Genomic DNA, 23,447 nt, shown 5'->3' with positions numbered 1-23,447 from the left:
GATTCGGCCTGGCCGAACTTACGGCCGTATATACATGTTTAGTTTAATATATACCACGTATGGAATACCTTGCAATTTAGAAGTGCTACGAAGTTTTAAGATACCTTGCCATCGGCAAGAGTTATGTTACCGCAACCCAAGTAATTCGATTGTGGATGACAGTCTTCAGTAGAACACAAAAACGCAATCCATGGCCGTATATACTTGTTATATTTTATTATGTTATTAACAGCCAACTGCATTGCATTTTGAGAATTATCAAATATTACCGGGAAGTATTCATTATTGTCATTATATGTTAGTCATTGTAACTCACCGCAATGTAATGCAACGTGTAAAGACACTTTTACTACTAGTAATGCAAATTATAATGAGATGTGGTTACCTAGTTTTTGCTGGGTGAATATACAAAACAAGCAAGTAAAGTCTAATGTCGCGTGGGGCTCACTCACACCCAGAGAAGGAATATGATCACCTCAAACATGTTTCAAGAGCAAAATGTTATTTTTGGATTGTGACCATGTAACATGTTCGCTGCAACCATGTTGTTTTCTCGGAAATTATGGATCTGTTTTCGGAAAGCATATTATGTTTGCCGAGAAAATTACATTTTTGCAACAAACATGTTACATGGTCTCCATCCAAAAATAACATTTTGCTCTTGAAACATGTTTGAGGTGGTCATATTCCTTCTCTGGGTGCAGACAATGAAGCCGACCCATTTTTTTCGGCATCGGCTGACATTACATTTTTGCCTCCGGAGGTGGCGGCATGACGGGTAATCCGATATAAAATTGTCTACTCGGCGGCGCACAATTATCCATAATAAAATCAATTTGAAGTTTTACGAATTGTAATGAGATTAATTGTACAACCAATGGTGCAATCAAATTTAAATTTCATTCAAATTTTCTGAGCTATATTTTTGTAAAACTATTACAGCCACTTGGTACTAATTGATTGTAGGGGACAAACATTTTGACAAAACATATAAAAATTATTAATATATATATATATATATATATATATATATATATATATATATATATATATATATATATATATATATATATATATATATATATATATATATATATATATATATATATATATATATATATATATATATATATATATATATATATATATATATATATATATATATATATATATATATATATATATATATATATATATATATATATATATATATATATATATATATATATATAATATATATATATATATATATATATATATATTTCTATAGAAAATTTTGTCAAAACTTTATTTCTATAAAAAATTTTGTCACAATTTTATTTCTTTAAAAAATTTTACCAAATTTTATTTCTATACAAAATTTTGTCAAACGGAATTATATACACAGTCTCACACAAGTTTACATACAATTAAACAATTTGTATTTTATTTAAATAATAAAATATTATAAACCATGCATATACATGTTTTAATTTTTGTAAAATAATTTGAAAAACAAAGTATTTGTTAATTTTTAACAAAATTTTTTAGTGTGGTTTATAAACAACAACAAGAAACATGTTTAGTTAGAGGGTTAAAAACTCATGGGTATATACCTGTTTTAATTTCCATTTTCTAACAAGGTAAACGGCATGTTAATTAATGTTTGTTAATCTTCTTACGTTGTTGACATACATACATTTTGCATGGTATCATTGTAGATAATATGATGTGACATATATCAATTTGCTTGTGAACATATGTTTCTGTCACATTGATTGGGTTTTCATACTTTAACAACAGGGTTACCATAAGCTCCATAACCATGGAACACCCTCATAGTTTTGACTAGTTGCTTGTTTCTGTGTGATGTGTAGACGTAGACTTACGTTTTAAAGGATTCATTGATGAAACTTGTTATGTTCGTATGGAATTAGTTACAAGCATCCCATAATAATCAAGTTTGATTTTATTTAATACGATGCGATGCTTGTTTTACAAACATATCGATGATTATGTGGAACACAAATGACACGACTATGTATACATTGAGAATGTCTTATGCTTGAACTACACTCAAAAAAAAAGATGAGATCCTATATGGCGCCAATTAAATCCTAGTTTTGTTCATGGAATTATGATATTTTGAGAAAGTTTCCCTGGCTTAAATTTTTGTTTTCGTGAACGTTACCCAGCAGACAAAAAATGGAAATTCTTCTAACGGCACAACTTTAAAAGCACTTCCAAAAATGTCCCACCAAAGATGTTCTTTATTTGATATATATATATATATATATATATATATATATATATATATATATATATATATATATATATATATATATATATATATATATATATATATATATATTCTGGGTCGTGGTGAAATTCTGAGTCGATCTAGCGATGTCCGACTGTCCTCCGTCTGTGGAAATCACGCTAACTTCCGAACGAGGGAGCCACCGTGGTGCAATGGTTAGCATGCCCGCCTTGCATACACAAGGTCGTGGGTTCGATTCCTGCTACGACCGAACACCAAAAAAGATTTTCAGCGGGGGATTATCCGACCTCAGTAATGCTGGTGACATTTCTGAGGGTTTCAAAGCTTCTCTAAGTGGTTTCACTGCAATGTGGAACGCCGTTCGGACTCGGCTATAAAAAGGAGGTCCCTTGTCATTGAGCTTAACATGGAATCGGGCAGCACTCAGTGATAGGAGAGAAGTTCACCACTGTGGTATCACAATGGACTGAATAGTCTAAGTGAGCCTGATACATCGGGCTGCCACCTAACCTAACCTAACCTAACCTAACTTCCGAACGAAACAAGCTATCGAGTTGGCACAAGTAGTTGTTATTGATGTAGGTCGGATGGTATTGCAAATGGACCATATCGGACCACTTTTACATATAGCCCCCATATAAAAGGACCCCCAGATTTGGCTTGCGGAGCCCCTAAGGGAAGTCTTTCATCCGATCCGGTTGAAATTTGGTATGTGGTGTTTGTATATGGTTTCCAACATCCACGCTAAAATTGGTCCATATAGATCCATTATTATATATAGTCCTCACGTAAACCGATCCCCACATTTGAACTCCGGAGCCTCTTGGAGGAGCCAAATTCATCCGATCCCACTGAAATTTGGTACATTTCGCTGGTGTATGGCCGATAACAACCATGCCAAAATTGATCCGTATCGATCTACATTATATATAGCCCCCAAATAACCCGATCCTCAATCACAGAAAATTATTTGCATAGAAAATTTTGTCAAAATTTTATATTTCTATAGAAATTTTATTTCTATACAAAATTTTTTCAAAAATTAATTTCTATAGAAAATTTTGTCAAAATTATACTAGTATCTATAGAAAATTTATGAAGGATTTCATTGTTGGAGAGGTATATTTTGCAAAATTTTCTAAAACATCAAGAATTCTACCAATCTACCAAACAGTAAAAAATCTGCCATTTTTGGTAGTTTGGTGTTCATAATTGCCCTACCGGAAATGGATCATCCACAGGACTAGTCCCTGGTATGTATGGGACCGGTCACTTTAACATGGGTTTGTCATTGATGGGGTAAATTTACACTTTAGGACACGTCTTAGACTCATACCAAAGGACATGTCCTGGGAAAATTTAGTAGGAGCACACCATAGACAGTTACTCATGAACCAGTCTCGCACAAACTATTGGGAATATGTTTCCTTTTTGGCACGAATCGCATCAGAAGTGAAAACCATTCGAACTATGTTGAACAATAGGTTATTCTGATAATCGTATTTCACTTAATGTGTATATCCAATAAGATTTTAATTTCAAGCTAGTATGGAAATCAATAATTTATGACTATTTAAAATTTGCGACAAACAGGAGCACCGTTACCAGTCCTGTGATATGTCCGTCAGTGGCAATTTGCACCAATTTCCCGTACGGTGTATATAGCCCCCATATAAAGCGACCACCATATTTCAATTCTGGATCTATAATTACAGCACAAAAGTTCATATCGGTTCGTAATTATTTCTTCCTCATATATACCGGTCAGGAACTGAATATATACGTATTTAATCGACCTTTCTTTTGTCTACATATCCCGCATGGACTAACTTACAATTTAGAAGATGATATTAAGAAGGTTTAAGATGCCTTGCCATCGGCCGCAACACAAGTAATGATAATAATTGTTGATGACCGTCTTTGGCAGGCCATACGTAAGGCCATACGTAAGTTCGGCGAGGCAATCCATGGCCTCGCCGAACTTACGTATGGCCTGGCCGAAGTTACGACCGTATATCTTGTTTTGATACATTTAGACTGCAAAAAGCACTGTGGAACGACCTCTAGTCATGTGGTGCTTTTTCATCACAATTACTCTATATGGAGCTATTGTGCCCTAAATGTGAACGTTTCTTAGATATCAACTCAATTCCAAAAATTAGAAATAGCGGACAAATTAGAAATAGCGGACATTGATATTTTTGTTTTTATAACAGGATCTCAACATTCATCAGAGGAATATTGTCTATACCACATTCGTCCGCAAATGTGAAACGTGGAATGTGAATGGTGTTCTTAGCAATAGTGCTTAGAGCCGGTGTCCACAGTAGATTTCTAAAAAAAGTTAAATTTTTTCTGTTTTGTAAATTGGTAGAATTCTTGATTATGGTAGATTTTGAAAAGAGGTACTTCTTCATAAATTTTCTATTGAAATACACTATTGACAAGATTTTCTATCGAAATAAAATTTTGACAAAATTTTCTATAGAAATAAAATTTTGACAAAAACTTCTATGGAAATAAAATTTTGACAAAATATTCTATGGAAATAAAATTTTGACAAGTTTTTTATAGAGATAATATTTTGACAACATTTTGTATACACCCTCAAACAAAATCGCTTCTTTAACATATGTTCCAAACATATTTTGAAGGAAGCACATATATTATTGGATACTGCCGAAACATATTATATGTTTGTTCTATGTGAACATATTATATGTTTGGAGCATTTTGAGCCCAAACTATTATATGCTTGGAAGAATTTTTCCCAAAGACGATTGTGCTCATTCCCTAACATACTCGTAATTTTCACTTCCACGAAATGTTTTAGTTCTTGGCACCTTTTTCTGTAATACAAATAATGTTGAAGAAATTATTCACTTTTATAAATTTTTTACATTTTACATTTCGCCTGCACGGAGAATCGAACCGAGGACCATACAGTTTGAAAGCCAACACACTATCCACTGGCCTACGTAGCTGTTATAGTCCCCAGCAGATAATTATCGTTATAAGTTACATTTATATAGCATAGTTTGCAGCGCCCACGAGCCCATGCAAACATAACATTATTTAACAGAAACATACATTTGTTGGCCATGTGGAGCAGTGGTTAGCATGTTTGCTTTGCATGCAAAGGGTCGTGGGTTCAATCCGTGCTCCGACCGAACACTTTTTTTTTAATTTACACATTTATATTTATACTATATTAAATTTTTATAATGAAACTTCGAAATGTGGGTTATTAAAGATTTATAGTCAGTACAGTGCTTGATATAAACGAAATTGAATGATTTTTGGATAAAATATTATTTTTTTATTGCAAAAAACTGTTTTTGATACAAAACTTTAAAATTTGGAAGGAATTCAAAAACTCTAACAAAAGAAGAACGTGGAGTCGAGTAAAAACATACATAAATAATTTTATAATATAAACATATATTTATTTAGGCGTCTAAATTTTTTACTAGCATTTAATACCATCGATCTAAAATGCCTTTTATTTTCTTTAATAATTCATTTTAAAGAAAATAAACTTTTTAAATTGTTTTAGCTGCAAAACTCGAACTTAATGCCTGTTTTTTTATTTGAAGATGTCCGTCAACTCCTCGTGGACTACTTATTAATAAAGAGGAACTAAACTTTGTTTTTATACATTTTACTGTGTAATTTTTCACTATTTCCTCCTTATTTCATTTTACTGCCCCAACTCTAAAAAGAGTATAGTGCCCTTTCGTTATTTTTATGAAGACCCCTGATTTCTTTTAACGAACCAAGAAAAAAATTGTGACCATAATGTCAAAATGATAAACAAAACACATGTCCACACATACATAAAATGCTGCGAAAAGGCGAAAACATATGCTCTTTGTTTTTCAAATGCCTACTCTCTTGGTTCCGAATGTCCATTCTCTTTATTCAAATTAAATAATACTCAGACTTAAGCATATCAAATTTTTGGCCTTATCATAAAACAGTTTTCTGAAACAACATACAAGCGGTTTCACAGAAATTGTTCTCTTTTGATTCTTTCGGCGTGTTATGTTGATATCCTTTGTCAACTCTCCCGGTTTCCATCTCTATTTCTTTCTCTATACTCTCTCTGTCGCTTTGAATAAAATATCACAACATATGTATGTTTAGTCGAAATTTGTAAATTTATACATGTTTGCATTCACACATATGATTTTTATGAAACATTCACGCCCCAAACATAATATATTCTAACATATTAACATAGATGTCCCAAACATTTAGTGTTAGTTTAGTAACATTTCATGTTTGCACTTAAATATATTGTGTTTTAAAATTGTGCCCGAAACACATTTTGTTTATATCGGAACATATGAGAAACATATTTTTCTAAGAGTGTAGAAATAAATTTTGACCAAATTTTCTTTAAGAATAAAATGTTATCTATAAAAATAAAATTTTGACAAAATTTTCTATAGAAATAAATTGTTGACAACATTTTCTATAGAAATAAAATTTGTTATTTTCCTCTGTTGGTTAAGCTATACCTGTACTAGTTTAGTCAATGCATGGTTTTAAGCTGAAATCAAAAACAACAAAATAATTGAAGAATAAACCAACAATAACAAAACAAAACGAATGAAATGATATTTTGACAAAATTTCCTATAGAAATAAAATTTTTACAAAAATTGTTATAGAAATAAAATTTTTACAAAATTTTCGCAGAAATAAAATTTTGACAAAATTTTCTACAGAAATAAAGTTTTGCAAAATAAGATTTTTGTTTTTGAAAATTGTCCAAATCGGCCTTTAAATGTTCATAAAACTCTACAATAGTCTTTACATTTGATATTATGTAATTTTAGCACCTTTTGACTTCGAAAACTACATTTTTAATGTAGTTACGTCATAGAAAAATTTTACGAAATCGTATTTAAAACATATGTGAAGTTACATGCATTAAATTTTTTCATAATATATTCCTCTCCAGGGAGGATTGCTAGCAATTGCTTCCCTTCTTTCGTCCTGTGTGTCTAGGCAATACGATTATTTACTTTCCGGTTCAAACTAATGTGGAAGTCGTCATGATAAATTTCCTCAGAGGCATGCTTTTCTTTTTAGGTTTCTTTTCATAGACCATCCTTGGAATTCATATGCTCCAGTTGCGGATGGTGTCTACTTAGTTATGGTATTGTTGATTTCCATTGGGAATTAATGAGTATGTGTCCTTCGTAACTTTTAGAGGGAAGTGATTAAGAAATATTGTAGTGTATGGTGAGCTTCAACATTAGCTTTGGTAATTCATGGACCAGGGGGAGAACCGTTTTTGACTTTATTTTAGTTTTAGAACTACATAAAATTGTTTATAGATCATAGATTTTTAAACAAATGAGCGTAGAAAGGCCTTTACCCCTCCCAAATCCAATTGATAGAACATAGAAGACTGTTGGCAGACTGGGCAATTATCCATAATCGTGTCAGTGGACTGGTCGCAGATTAAACATACAACACAATTTATTTTTAACTCTCAAAAAATGATATGAGAATATATGTTTTGGACTTCTGATCATAAATGTAAACAGGTAATTTGTTTCTGCAAAGCATCATATTGCAGACAATTATGTTTTTCCTATATTCCGATGTAAATAAAATATTTAATGTTCCCAAACTAGTATTAAATGTTTGGGACACATATGTTAGAATATATATATATATATATATATATATATATATATATATATATATATATATATATATATATATATATATATATATATATATATATATATATATATATATATATATATATATATATATATATATATATATATATATATATATATATATATATATATATATATAAAAGACTAAAGAAAAACAACAGCATAAAACACAGTATAAATAGACATAAAAATTTAAATGAAAAAGTTATAAGGACAAAATCGACAATGACTTTCCTAATAAAATGTCGCAACGAGGGAATTATACCAGGATTCATAAAACAAGCAATGAAAAATGTTTACAATATATTAGGAAATAGACGAAAGGAATATGAAGTACAGAAGACGCTAGACAAGCATATTGAGAATTTTCAAAGAAAAATTCTAAATGTTGTTATAAAACATCAACATAATATAAAACGAGATATTGAAGGAGAAAAGGACGGAATAAAATCATACTTAGACAGTAAACTTAATGAAGAAGAAACGAATTACCTTTGGACAAGAGAAAATAAAATTACAAGGGAAATTAAAGAAAAGTCAACCGCAACACACAAGAAAAAATTATTAAAACTTCAAGAACAACAAAGAGAGGAATTGGACATAAAGATAAACGAAAAATGGTTTATTAATACAACAGATACTCAATTTCCCGAAAATGTAAAATGGTTACTGTCGCTAGGACAAAAACATGGTCTCCCAACATCAAAAGCCGAATTTCCACTTTTTAAATATATAAGTGATGGGGAACATATAATACAATCTACAAAAAAAAGAAAAGGAAGAACAGGAAACTGCGAGAACAATGTTCGCAACAACTTTAGAAACTCATTTAAATAAAATGAAATACAACAGTAGGGAGAAGTTCGTTACAAGAACAGTGGAGCAAACTCGACAATTTCTAAAGAAAAATAAAAATATATTAATTTTAAATGCACACAAAAGCAATACAACAGTTGCTATGGAAAAAAGTGAATATCAACAGAGAATGATGAATATTATAAGCGACGTGATGATGTATCAAAGAATCAACAAGGATCCAACGACATCGTTGCAAAGAAAAAATAACGAATTAGTGGAGGAACTGGACAGAAACAACATGATTTCGCCGGCAGAGAAAAAGCGACTAAAAATGGACGTAGCTACAGCCCCAAGGATTTATGGCTTGCCAAAAACACATAAAGATGGTTATCCATTACGGCCAATTTGCTCATCTATAGATTCACCTTCGAGCAATCTCTGCAAGTACATTGGAAACCTTTTAAAAATTTTAACACAGGACTCGAAGTACAATATAAAGGACTCCCTACAATTTAAAAATAAGATCAAGAACCTGACTATCAAGGAGGATGAAAAATTAGTATCTTTTGACGTTGTGTCCCTATTCCCAAGTGTACCGGTTGACTTAGCTTTAAAAATCATCGAAAGTAGATGGCAAGAATTGGAGGGCCATACTAGACTTACAAAGAATATATTTATGAAAATTTTAAAATTCTGCATAGTGGAGAATAGATACTTTACGTATGAAGACAAAACATATAAACAAAAGAGAGGACTGCCGATGGGATCATCTGCTTCACCTATTGTAGCTGATATAGTTATGGAACATTTACTGGACAACTGCATGGAAAACTTGACAACAAAACCAAAAATCTTGACGAAATATGTGGACGATATATTTGCTGTGGTTCGGGAAGGTGCAATACATGAGATCTTGACAACATTAAATGGCTTCCATAATAGCATAAATTTCACGGTAGAAATAGAGAAAAACGGCAGAATTCCATACTTAGACACGCTGGTTATCAGGAAGGAAAATTATAAACTTGGTTTAGATTGGTACCAAAAACCAACAGCATCGGGGAGAATAATGAATTATTTTTCACAACACCCAAAAAGGATAGTGATTAACACAGCAAAAAATCTTATAAACAGGGTGTTAAACATAAGTGACAAAGAATATCATTCTAAAAACAAATCCATTATTAGAGATATTCTACACAACAATAATTTTCCAAAATATTTAATTAATGACTTAATATCACAATTTAAACCGGAGGGGAAAAACCAAAACGAAAATAAAAACGAGGAAACAATATACAAGTCACTAGTATATGTCAACAAATTATCAGAACGAATTACAAACTCTGAAATCTTTGATAAAGGACAATACACTTTAGCACACAAGTCAAACAATACTCTCAAAAAATTATTTTCCAACATGAAAACCAAGATCCCCACTATGGAAAAACATAATACGATTTATGAAATACCGTGCGGTGGAAATTATAAAGAAAAATGTGAAAAATTTTATGTAGGAACATCCAAAAACAAATTAAAAACAAGAATTTCAGGACATAAATCGGATATTAAATTACGCACCAACTCGAATACCACAAAAACGGCACTAGCAGACCACTGTGCGAGAAACAATCATACCCCAAACTTTGACGACGTAAGAACATTAGAAAGAGAGAATAATTACAACAAAAGGTTTACACTAGAAACACTTCACATAAACAATGTACCTGCAAGCAAACGAATGAACTTCAAAGTTGATACAGAAAACATCGCTCACTGTTACAGGCATTTGCTTCGGAAAAGGAAACAACAAATTCATGGTAGTGATCATCGTGCAATAGTAAAAACAACTCAGTGCAATACAGACAGCTGACGAGGGTAGTGAATCTACAGTAGCTTTAAGTATTTTGTGTTGTGGATACTATACATGTAAGTCATTGGTTGTGTTGCTGTTTTAATTTTTCTGTTCGCCTGATACTTGAAAAATGAGATTAAGATATGTCTGTCCGATTTTTGTATAATTATATTATCCTATAATACCATTTGAGATTATTAACTAAAAGTAATTAAGATTTACACTTATTTAAATTATTAAATGTTTAATACTGTGATATTTATGAAATGTAATTTCTATAAATCTATTGTAGATCCCTGAGGAAGCGATTCAATATCGTAATCGCGAAATATTGGGAATAATAAATAAAATATTTTAAAAAGACCTCGAGCTTGAAGAACCATTAATTTATATATGTTGTGATATTTTATTCAGAGAGTGACAGAGAGAGAGTATAGAGAACGAAATAGAGATGGAACCGGGAGGGTTGACGAATGATATGAACATAAGACAGCGAGAAAATCAAAAGAGAGCAATTTCTGTGAAACTGCTTGTATTTTGTTTCGGAAAACTGTTTCATGAGTTCGTTTGGCTTCGCCAAAAATTTGATGTGCTTAAGTCTAAATACTATTTAATTTGAATATGAAAATGAGTATTCGGAGTAAAGATAATAGACAATCGGTACCAAGAGAGTAGATATTTGAAAAAAAAAATTAACTTTGCCATTCCATTTGTAACACATCGAAATATTGCTCTAAGACCCCACATATATATTTTCTGGGTCGTGGTGAAATTCTGAGTCGATGTAGCCACGCTCGTCCGTCTGTTGAAATCACGCTAACTTCCGAACGAAATAAGCTGTCGACTTGAAACTTGGCACAAGTAGTTGTTATTGATGTAGGTCGTATGGTATTGCTAATGGGCCATATCGGACCATTTGTGCGTATAGCCCCCTATAAACCGACCTCCAGATTTGGCTTGCGGAGCCTCTAAGACAAACATATTTCATCCGATCTGGCATTTTGGAAATTTGGTACATAGTGTTGGTATATGGTCTCTAACAACCATGCAATTATTGGTCTACATCGGTCTATAATTATATATAGCCCCCATATAAACCGATCCCCAGATTTGCATTGCGGAGCCTCTTGGAGGAGCAAAATTCATCCGATCCGGTTGAAATTTGGTATGTGATGTTGATATATTGTGTCCAACAGCAATGCAAGATTTCATCCATATCGGTCCATAATTATATATAGCCCCCATATAAACCGGTCCCCAGATTTGACATCCGAAGGCTCTTGGAGGAGGGAAATTCATCCGATTTAGTTGAAATTTGGTACGTGGTGTTAGTATATGGTCTCGAACAACCATGCAAGATTTCATCCATATCGGTCCACAATTATATATAAACTCCATATAAACCGATCCCGAGATTTGACCTCCAGAGCCCCTTGGAGGAGCAAAATTCATTCGATTCCGTTGGAATTTCGTACATTGTGCTAGTATAGGGCCGCTAAAAACCATGCCAAACTTGGTCCATATCGGTCTATAGTTATATATAGCCCGCAGATAAACCCCAATCACACAAAAATTGGTCCATATCCGTTCATAATTGTATATTCTGGCTCTCTAATTACCGCGCAAAAGTTCATATCGGCTCGTATTTATTTGTAGGCTTCCCTATATATACGGATCAAGAACTGAAACCATAGGTAAGTGGTACCACAACCCAAGTAATTCGATTGTAAATGACAGTCTTTAGTAGAAGTTCGTACGCAGTTCTTGGTGGAGGGTACATAGGATTCGGATTGGCCGAACTTACCGCCGTATATTCTTGTTTAATTTCAAATGTGTATTTTTTTGAATTTTTTGTCAAAATTTGGTTTTCAATTTTGCTTGCAGATTACTCAGAAGTACTACAAATTTCCCGGAAAAGCATATTTGTAGAAATTGCGTTATGACGTTTTTAATAAACTTGATTTCATAGAATTCTGGTTGTATCTTAAAAGATACACGCAAAGAAAAAAAAAAAAAAACGTTTGGAAAACGTGTACCGAAAACGTTTTTGTTTTGTTAGAGTTTTTTGAATTGCTTCGAAAACTTTAAACTTTTATCACCAAAAAAATTCGTTTGTTACAAAATTTTTATTTTTTCAATAAAAAAAAGTTATTTTTGAAACAACCACACAGTCCATTTCGTTTATATCAAACACTGTTCTTTTCTGACGTTAGGTTTTTAATAAGACACGTTTTACAGTTCAATATTGTAACGTGACGAAATTATCCATCACGTACATTTTTTTTATTATTATTAATGATAATAATAATTAATAATATTAATAATAACCCGAATATTATTCGCACCACTCTAATAAATAATATTATCGTACCACCCTAATACTCATAACGGCATCATCATACCATCGCCAATTCGTTTGCATACTGCATTGACCAATACATAAGGCAGTGAGTATGCACAACAACAAACACTACGATGCCCATTGCAAAGCGTAAGCATAGACAAGCCCATAGATAACGTACGGGCACATGAATTTCATCGCATGCAGTCAGTAACCAGCATGCATTTGTTACTTTTAAGCACTCATATTTTTTATGAGTATTTTTGATATTCGCCTGCAATTCACATTCAGGCAGATGTTGAATATAGTTTTAAACATGGGTTTTTGGGAATTCAAAGGAGGCTTTCCTCACCGTAGTGAATCTTCGAATTCACATAAGGAAAGTCCTCCCACTGTTCTTCTTAGAACAAGTTTGCTTCAAACTGTCCTCACGGTTAAGTTGAGGGTAAAATCTTCCTCACAAGTTGAGGGTAAAATCTTCCTCACAAGTTGAGGGTAAAATCTTCCTCACAAGCTGAGGGTAACACCTTCCTCACAAGTTGAGGGTAACATCTTCCTCACAAGTTGGGGGTAACATCTTCCTCACAAGATGAGGGTACTTTTCCTCACTCGTTGAGGGTACGTTGTTTTCCATTATGCTCCACAGGTAATGGACAACTTATAATTCACTCAGGCCAGCGCAGTGACCGTATCACCGGCGAACCTGTGTACATGAACCGTACTACCGATGTATACACGAACCGCACTAAGCAGAATTGCCGAACCGTACTACCGATCAAGCTGAATCGCCGAACCGTATTACCGATTAAGCTGAATCACCGCATTACCGATTTCTGATGACCGAACCATATTACCGATTAAGTTGCAGACACCGATGAAGCTGTAGAGATGACCCGTTTTACCTACCGATCTAACCGTTTCCGATTTACCTATCAACTCTACCAGCAATAGCAACATGATTACCGACATAGACTGTGCCGCCGGCCATTATCAAACATCATAAAGTTCACGATCATCTTCAAATCGTCAAAACGAAAAGTTCACGATTAACTCGAAATCGTTCAACCCAACAATGAGAAGCAGTACCCGAATCACCACCCAACAGTACCCGAATCGTTCAACCCAACAACGAGAACCAGTAGCCGAATCACCATCCGACCGCCTTTGCCTTTGTCTTACGCCTTCCTTCAACACAAGAACAAATTGTAATAAACTTTTTACCACCAATAAACATTGTTTAATCATGTACCCTAGTCAGGGAAATCAACTTGTGTTCTTATTTAAGGTTTGTTGGTCCTTAGATCGACCTTGGAAACGACTGAACGTACCTCAGCCCTCCAGACTAAAAAACCACGTTACAAATGGCGCCCGAGCAGGGACTCAATTCGGAATTGGAATGCGGAAAAACAGCACCGACCGCCAGCGAGGATGAATTGAGTTCAGGAAACGTAGACAACTAAAAGGCAAAGGTCACAAAAAGACGGTGGAAGTGGAATCACTCAACTGGATTTACCTTATGAGGACAGAGAAACTTATTGTGGAATTTGAAGCAGAGCACCGAAATACAAAGGGAATCTTACGCACAGCGAAAATATAAGAGCCGTCTCATATGCCTCACTGCCAGGCTCTATATTATCAAAGTGCGAAAAGTTGTCTTTTGTCTTTCATCTTACTAATTAATTTTTTTTGTTAATCCTTTGAATTTATATTTCCTACATATATATATCCGTTTGTGAGTTTTTTTCCTTGGAAAAAAAAAAACAAAAAAAAAATATGTATAGAAAAAAAAATATATATGAACAGAGGAAACAAAACAAGGAAGGAAAAAAAATAAAAATATAAATAAAAAAATGAAAAAAAAAACAAAAAAAAAAAATATATATAAAAATATAAGTAAAAAACATGGAAAAAAAAAACAAACAAAAAAATATATAAAAATATAAATATAAAAAAAAATCAGAGAACAAAAAGAAGGAAAAAAATTAAAAAGACCAATGGGGAAAAAATAATATATGGAAAAGGGAAATAACTTACCACCAACTATGGCAAAGCCTTCCTCGGAAGGTAAAATTCAGCACCTCGAGAAAGGCTTCTCTAAGCAGGGGGGAGATGTAACGTGACGAAATTATCCATCACGTACATTTTTTTTATTATTATTAATGATAATAATAATTAATAATATTAATAATAACCCGAATATTATTCGCACCACTCTAATAAATAATATTATCGTACCACCCTAATACTCATAACGGCATCATCATACCATCGCCAATTCGTTTGCATACTGCATTGACCAATACATAAGGCAGTGAGTATGCACAACAACAAACACTACGATGCCCATTGCAAAGCGTAAGCATAGACAAGCCCATAGATAACGTACGGGCACATGAATTTCATCGCATGCAGTCAGTAACCAGCATGCATTTGTTACTTTTAAGCACTCATATTTTTTATGAGTATTTTTGATATTCGCCTGCAATTCACATTCAGGCAGATGTTGAATATAGTTTTAAACATGGGTTTTTGGGAATTCAAAGGAGGCTTTCCTCACCGTAGTGAATCTTCGAATTCACATAAGGAAAGTCCTCCCACTGTTCTTCTTAGAACAAGTTTGCTTCAAACTGTCCTCACGGTTAAGTTGAGGGTAAAATCTTCCTCACAAGTTGAGGGTAAAATCTTCCTCACAAGTTGAGGGTAAAATCTTCCTCACAAGCTGAGGGTAACACCTTCCTCACAAGTTGAGGGTAACATCTTCCTCACAAGTTGGGGGTAACATCTTCCTCACAAGATGAGGGTACTTTTCCTCACTCGTTGAGGGTACGTTGTTTTCCATTATGCTCCACAGGTAATGGACAACTTATAATTCACTCAGGCCAGCGCAGTGACCGTATCACCGGCGAACCTGTGTACATGAACCGTACTACCGATGTATACACGAACCGCACTAAGCAGAATTGCCGAACCGTACTACCGATCAAGCTGAATCGCCGAACCGTATTACCGATTAAGCTGAATCACCGCATTACCGATTTCTGATGACCGAACCATATTACCGATTAAGTTGCAGACACCGATGAAGCTGTAGAGATGACCCGTTTTACCTACCGATCTAACCGTTTCCGATTTACCTATCAACTCTACCAGCGATAGCAACATGATTACCGACATAGACTGTGCCACCGGCCATTATCAAACATCATAAAGTTCACGATCATCTTCAAATCGTCAAAACGAAAAGTTCACGATTAACTCGAAATCGTTCAACCCAACAATGAGAAGCAGTACCCGAATCACCACCCAACAGTACCCGAATCGTTCAACCCAACAACGAGAACCAGTAGCCGAATCACCATCCGACCGCCTTTGCCTTTGTCTTACGCCTTCCTTCAACACAAGAACAAATTGTAATAAACTTTTTACCACCAATAAACATTGTTTAATCATGTACCCTAGTCAGGGAAATCAACTTGTGTTCTTATTTAAGGTTTGTTGGTCCTTAGATCGACCTTGGAAACGACTGAACGTACCTCAGCCCTCCAGACTAAAAAACCACGTTACAATATTTAATATAGTACAATGTAATGTTGAACTTTTTCGGAATCTTCTGAACATATCTGGAATATATGTCAAAAAAACTTTGGTCGAAGCAGGATCGAACCCACGACCCTTGGCATGCAAGTCGGACGTAGCAACCACTGCTCCACGGTGCCAAACTAAATGTTTGTTTCTGTTAAATAAACTTTGTTTATTCGGTTCGTGGGCGCCGCAAGCTATACTATATAAATATAACTTATATGGATAATTATCTATTGATGACCATAACAGGTACATAGCTCAGTGGTTAGTGTGTTGGCTTACAAAGTGCATGGTCCGCGGTTCGATTCTCCGTCCAGGCGAAAGGTAAAAAAAATTTTAAAAATTTATAAAATCGTATAATTTCTTCTACATTGTTGGTATTACAGGAAAAGGTGTTAAGAACTAAAAAACCTCGTGGATGTGTGAAAGATGTGAGGGAAAATGCAATTAGCAAGAAAACAATGTTTTTTTTTAGTTAGTCTTTATGAAGTTGTTTTTACATACGGGAAAAGAATAAACGTTTATCACAAAAAGTATATACTTTTGTTCCAAATACACTTCCTTACAGCGAAAAGCAAATGAGAAACGAACTTTGTCTAAAATATCGTTTGGGAGGAAAGAATTATTTTTTTGAGTGTACACTGCGCATTTTAGGGTTAAGAGTCGACATAAAATAGAAATTATGCTATGTTTCTAGTAAAAACGTCTTTACAATAAAGTCTAGAGAGACGTCTTCTTTTTTGTTTTCAGTCAGTTCAGTTCAGATACAAACAAGTATATACGGCCGTAAGTTCGGCCAGGCCGAAGCTTATGTACCCTCCACCATGGATTGCGTAGAAACTTCTTCTAAACACTGCCATCCACAATCGAATTACTTAAGTTGCGGTAACGCTTGCCGATGGCAAGGTATCTTAAAACCTCCTAACACCATCTTCTAAATTGTATGTAAGTCCAAACGTGGTATATATTAAATCAAAAAAGATCGATCCAATACGTATATAATTCAGTTTGACAAAGTAGACATAAAATAAAAGTAGACATAAAATTTCTACATCAATAAAATTGTAACAAAATTTTCTATAGAAATAAACTTTTGACAAAATTTTCTATAGAAATAAAATCTTGGTAGATTATTTTTGGCTCGAGCGGCAACCATGATTATGAACCGAATAAAATTTGAACAAAATTTTCTATAGAAATAAAATTTTGACAAAATTTTCTATAGAAATAAAATTTTGACAAAATTTTCTATAGAAATAAAATTTTGACAAAATTTTCTATAGAAATAAAATTTTGACGATGATGAACATTTCATTATGAACCGAATAAAATTTTGACAAAATTTTCTATAGAAATAAAATTTTGACAAAATTTTCTATAGAAATAAAATTTTGGTAGATTATTTTTGGCTCTAGTGGCAACCATGATTATGAACCGATATGGACCAATTTTTGTGTGATTGGACCAATTGTTGCATGGTTGTTAGCGACCATATACTAACACCACGTTCCTAATTTGAACCGGATCGGATGAATTTTGCTCCTCCAAGAGGCTCCGGAGGTCAAATCTGGAGAACGTTTTATATGGGGGCTATATATAATTATGGACCGATATGGACCAATTCTGGCACGGTTGTTAAAGATCGTATACTAACACTATGTTCAAAATTACAACCGGATTGGATGAAATTTGCTTCTCTTGGAGACTTCGCAAGCCAAATCTGGGGATCGGCTTATATGGGGGCTATATATAATTATGAACCGATGTGGACCAATTTTTGCATGGTTATTAGAGACCATATAACAATATCATGTACCAAATTTCAGGCGGATCGGATGAAATTTGCTTCTCTTTGAGGCTCCGCAACCCAAATCTGGGGATCGGTTTATATGGGCGCTATATATAATTATGGACCGATGTGGAACAATTTTTGCACGGTTGTTAGAGACCATATACCAATACCATGTACCAAATTTCAGCCAGATCGGATGCAATTTGCTTCTCTTTGAGGCTTCACAAGCCAAATCAGGAGATCGGTTTATATGGGGTCCATATATAATTATGGACCGATGTGGACCAATTTTTGCATGGTTCTTAGAGACCATATACCAACATCATGTACCAAATTTCAGCCGGATCGGATGCAATTTGCTTCTCTTTGAGGCTCCGCAAGTCAAATCTGGGGATCGGTTTATATGGGGTCTATATATAATTATGGACCGATGTGGACCAATTTTTGCACGATTGTTAGAGACCATATACCAACACCATGTACCAAATTTCAGCTGGATCGGATGAAATATGCTTCTCTTAGAGGCCCCACAAGCCAAATCTGGGGATCGGTTTATATGGGGGCTATATATAATTATGGACCGATGTGGACAAATTTTTGCATGATTGTTAGAGACCATCTACCAACACCATGTACCAAATTTCAGCCTGATCGGATGAAATATGCTTCTCTTAGAGGCTCCACAAGCCAAATCTGGGGATCGGTTTATATGGGGGCTATATATAATTATGGACCGATGTGGACCAATTTTTGCATGGTTGTTAGAGACCATATACCAACACCATATACAAAATTTCAGCCCGATCGGATGAAATATGCTTCTATTAGAGGCTCCACAAGCCAAATCTGAGGGTCCCTTTATATGGGGGCTATACGTAAAAGTGGACCGATATGGCCCATTTTCAATACCATCCGACCTACATCGATAACAATTACTTGTGCCAAGTTTCAAGTCGATAGCTTGTTTCGTTCGGAAGTTAGCGTGATTTCAACAGACGGACGGACGGACGGACATGCTTAGATCGACTCAGAATTTCACCACGACCCAGAATATATATACTTTATGGGGTCTTAGAGCAATACTTCGATGTGTTACAAACGGAATGACAAAGTTAATATACCCCCATCCTATGATGGAGGGTATAAAAAACATATCTAAAGATGATTTCATTAACTTTTAAAAAATTTTCTTAATTATTAAGGCCAAGTTTTGACTAATATCAAGTCAAAATAAAACTTTCTTTCATGCAACGATACCCATTTTGAACTCAAATCACTATAAGGACAAAACGTCATTGAAAAATTTACCGACTTTTGGATAAGGGAAAAAACTTTATATAAAAAAAATGCATCTTCTATGCTAATGAAAATTCGCATTCGTATTTTAAGGACATGCAATTTTTGGCCTCACGACCATAGTTTTTTCGGTGCACTCATCCGGAAGACTCTTTTTAGCACTACACTCGAAATTCGTACAGAGATACTCAATTTAACTAATAAACGGACAACTCTATTTCCCTTCCTATTGACGCAAAATAATTTAAACAGAGTCGCGTACTTGTAATACCATCATAAACTATACATAAACACCTGGTATCCAGACATTTTGAATATAAAAGATATTCATTTAGAAATTGAATAGGATTCTAGTTAAGTGCATTTTATGGCTCCGAATTGTAAACCAACGATTTGCAATGTACGCCGCAATTATAAGGATTGTGAAAGGTTAGCTGTTAACCACATTGCTTTGTGACTCATTAAATATGGGAATTGTAATACATGCCAACCAAGAATTCTTAAGATGTTAGCTTGAGACATCAACTAATTTATATATGGAATTTATATGGGGAATCTAGCTCATTTGGAAAATGTTTGTATACATGTACACATGTAGGCTGTTTGCGTTTTCATTTGTGTTTATATATTTTCCATCTAACAACAAAGTGGTTTGCCTCCCAAACTTGTGGTGCGTATCATAGTTGTGATGCAATGAATTTTATATGGGCTAGTCATTAGATAAAGTTCAGCGATTGTCGTGTTTGTGTATCTCAGGTACATTCAGGAACAGATTCCCTTAATGTCATGCTGCATCTATTGCCTTTAGGCACATTAGCCAAACAGTCAGCAGCAACAATGTCTGTACGGTTGCGTGAGATATTGCTGTGGTCGGAAAAAATGCACGGTCACAGTTTGATCCTCAAAATTATGCCAGATGTACCAAACGTCCACCGAAAGAAAGAGCGTTAGTCACATAGACGATTCAGTTTCATCAATGCGTTTTCGTCTATGCGATGAAAAGTTTCGTCCATGGGAGTCTCCTATTTCGGTAGTCCACACACTGGTAGAAAAAGTTTCGTTATATTAATGAAATGTGTCATTAAAATTGAGCCAATGAAACAAATTCATTGATATAACGAATTTTTTTCTTTTTCTGTTAGCCAACGAAACGTTTCGTACTATTAACGAACAATGAAAAATTTTTGTTGGCTCAATTTTAATGAAATTTTCTTTGTGTGCATGAAGAAATCAATCATCAAAGTCAATTTTTGTTCTATTCATAACAGGTTGGCTGATAGGTCCACGGTCTGACACATAGATGGCGTCGCTAGTATTAAATGCATATTATTTTTATATAATACTGATTCGTGTCAAAATTTGACGCCTGTAAGTCAATTAGTTTGTGAGATAGAGCGTCTTTTGTGAAGCAAATTTTGTTATTGTGAAAAAAATGGAAAAAAGGTATTTCGTGTTTTGATAAAATACTCTTTTCTGAAGTGAAACAATACGGTGGAAGCAAAAACTTGGCTTGATAATGAGTTTCCAGACTCTGCCCCAGGGAAATCAACAATAATTGATTGGTATGCAAAATTCAAGCGTGGTAAAATGAGCACGGAGGACGGTGAACGCAGTGGACGCCCGAATGAGGTGGTTACCGACGAAAACATCAAAAAAATCCACAAAATGATTTTGAATGGCCGTAAAATGAAGTTGATCGAGATAGCAGAGGCCTAAAAGATATCAAAGGAACGTGTTGGTCATATCATTCATCAATATTTGGATATGCGGAAGATCTGTGCAAAATGGGTGCCGCGCGAGCTCACATTTGACCAAAAACAACAACGTGTTGATGATTCTGAGCGGAGCTGGCAGCTGTTAACTCCTAATACACTCGAGTTTTCCGTCGATATGTGACAATGGATGCAACATGGCTCCATCACTACACTCCTGAGTCCAATCGACAGTCGGCTGAGTGGACAGCGACCAGTGAACCGTCTCCGAAGCGTGGAAAGACTCAAAAGTCCGCTGGCGAAGTAAAGGCCTCTGTTTTTTGGGATGGGCATGGAATAATGTTTATCGATTATTTTGAGAAGGGAAAAACCATCAACAGTGACTATTATATGGCGTTATTGGAGCGTTTGAAGGTCGAAATCGCGGCAAAACGGCCCCATATGAAGAAGAAACAAGTATATATGGCCGTAAGTTCGGCCAAGCCGAAGCTTATGTACCCTCTATCATGGATTGCGTAGAAACTTCTTCTAAACACTGCCATCCACAATCGAATTACTTAAGTTGCGGTAACGCTTGCCGATGACAAGGTATCTTAAAACCTCCTAACACCATCTTCTAAATTGTATGTAAGTCCATACGTGGTATATATTAAATCAAAAAAGATCGATCCAATACGTATATAATTCAGTTTGACAAAATTTTCTACAGAAATAAAATTTTAACAAAATTTTCTATAGAAATAAACTTTTGACAAAATTTTCTATAGAAATAAAATCTTGGTAGATTATTTGTGGCTCGAGTGGCAACCATGATTATGAACCGAATAAAATTTGAATAAAATTTTCTATAGAAATAAAATTTTGACAAAATTTTCTATAGAAATAAAATTTTGAAAATAATGAAAATTTTATTATGAACCGAATAAAATTTTAACAAAATTTTCTCTAGAAATAAAATTTTGACAAAATTTTCTATAGAAATAAAATTTTGCCAAAATTTTCTATAGAAATAAAATTTTGGTAGATTATTTTTGGTTCTAGTGGCAACCATGATTATGAACCGATATGGACCAATTTTTGTGTGATTGGACCAATTTTGGTATGGTTGTTAGCGACCATATACTAACACCACGTTCCTAATTTGAACCGGATCGGATGAATTTTGCTCCTCCAAGAGGCTCCGGAGGTCAAATCTGGGGATCGGTTTATATGGGGGCTATACATAATTATGAACCGATGTGGACCAATTTTTGCATGGTTGTTAGAGACCATATACCAACATCATGTACCAAATTTCAGCCGGATCGGATGAAATATGCTTCTCTTAGAGGCTCCGCAAGCCAAATCGGGGGATCGGTTTATATGAGGGCTATATATAATTATGGACCGATGTGGACTAATTTTTGCATGGTCATTACAGACCATACATTAACACCATGTACCAAATTTCAGCCAAATCGGATGAAATTTGCTTCTCTTAGAGGCTCCGCAAGCCAAATCAGGGGATCGGTTTATATGGGGGCTATAAATAATTATGGACCGATTTGGACCAATTTTTGCATGGTTATTAGAGACCTTATACCAACGCCATGTACTAAATTTCAGCCGGATCGGATGAAATTTGCTTCACTTAGAGCAATCGCAAGCAAAATTTGGGGGTCCGTTTATATGGGGGCTATACGTAAAAGTGGACCGATATGGCCCATTTGCAATACCATCCGACTTACATCAATAAAAACTACTTGTGCCAAGTTTCAAGTCGATAGCTTGTTTCGTTCGGAAGTTAGCGTGATTTCAACCGACGGACGGACGGACGGATATGCTCAGATCGACTCAGAATTTCACCACGACCCAGAATATATATACTTTATGGGGTCTTAGAGCAATATTTCGATGTGTTACAAACGGAATGACAAAGTTAATATACCCTCCATCCTATGGTGGAGGGTATAAAAAGGCCGATTAAATACGTATATAATTAAGTTTAAAGTTTCTATAGAAATAAAATTTTTACAACATTTTCTATAGAAGTAAAATTTGGAAAAAATTTTTTATAGAAATAAAATTTGGAAAAAATTTCTATAGAAATAAAATTTGTAAAAAAATTTCT

The 23,447-nt window shown here is 34.3% G+C and overlaps 1 protein-coding gene across 1 annotated transcript; it reads left to right on the top strand.

The window, feature by feature from the left end:
* The first annotated feature begins 8,186 nt into the window (after positions 1-8,186).
* Positions 8,187-15,653, top strand: LOC142235684 (uncharacterized). Its single transcript, XM_075306943.1, has 5 exons — positions 8,187-8,626; positions 8,904-9,797; positions 13,247-13,425; positions 15,264-15,387; positions 15,452-15,653. Exons 1-5 carry the CDS (start codon positions 8,187-8,189, stop codon positions 15,651-15,653), a joined length of 1,839 nt encoding a protein of 612 aa, XP_075163058.1.
* Positions 15,654-23,447: the final 7,794 nt, after the last annotated feature.

This window comes from Haematobia irritans, chromosome 4 (assembly GCF_050003625.1).
Source record: "Haematobia irritans isolate KBUSLIRL chromosome 4, ASM5000362v1, whole genome shotgun sequence".
In the NCBI taxonomy this organism is placed as follows: domain Eukaryota; kingdom Metazoa; phylum Arthropoda; class Insecta; order Diptera; family Muscidae; genus Haematobia; species Haematobia irritans.
The sequence above is the reverse complement of the archived record's forward strand: the minus strand, read 5'-3'. Positions and strand labels throughout refer to the sequence as shown.

Coding starts and splice junctions, on each gene's coding strand:
- LOC142235684 (XM_075306943.1), top strand. CDS start 8,187: ATGACTTTCCTAATAAAATGTCGCAACGAGGGAATTATACCAGGATTC. Junction 9,798..13,246: donor TATAAACTTGGTTTAGATTG/GTACCAAAAACC, acceptor ATTCACATTCAG/GCAGATGTTGAATATAGTTT. Junction 13,426..15,263: donor ATCTTCCTCACAAGTTGAGG/GTAAAATCTTCC, acceptor CCAATACATAAG/GCAGTGAGTATGCACAACAA.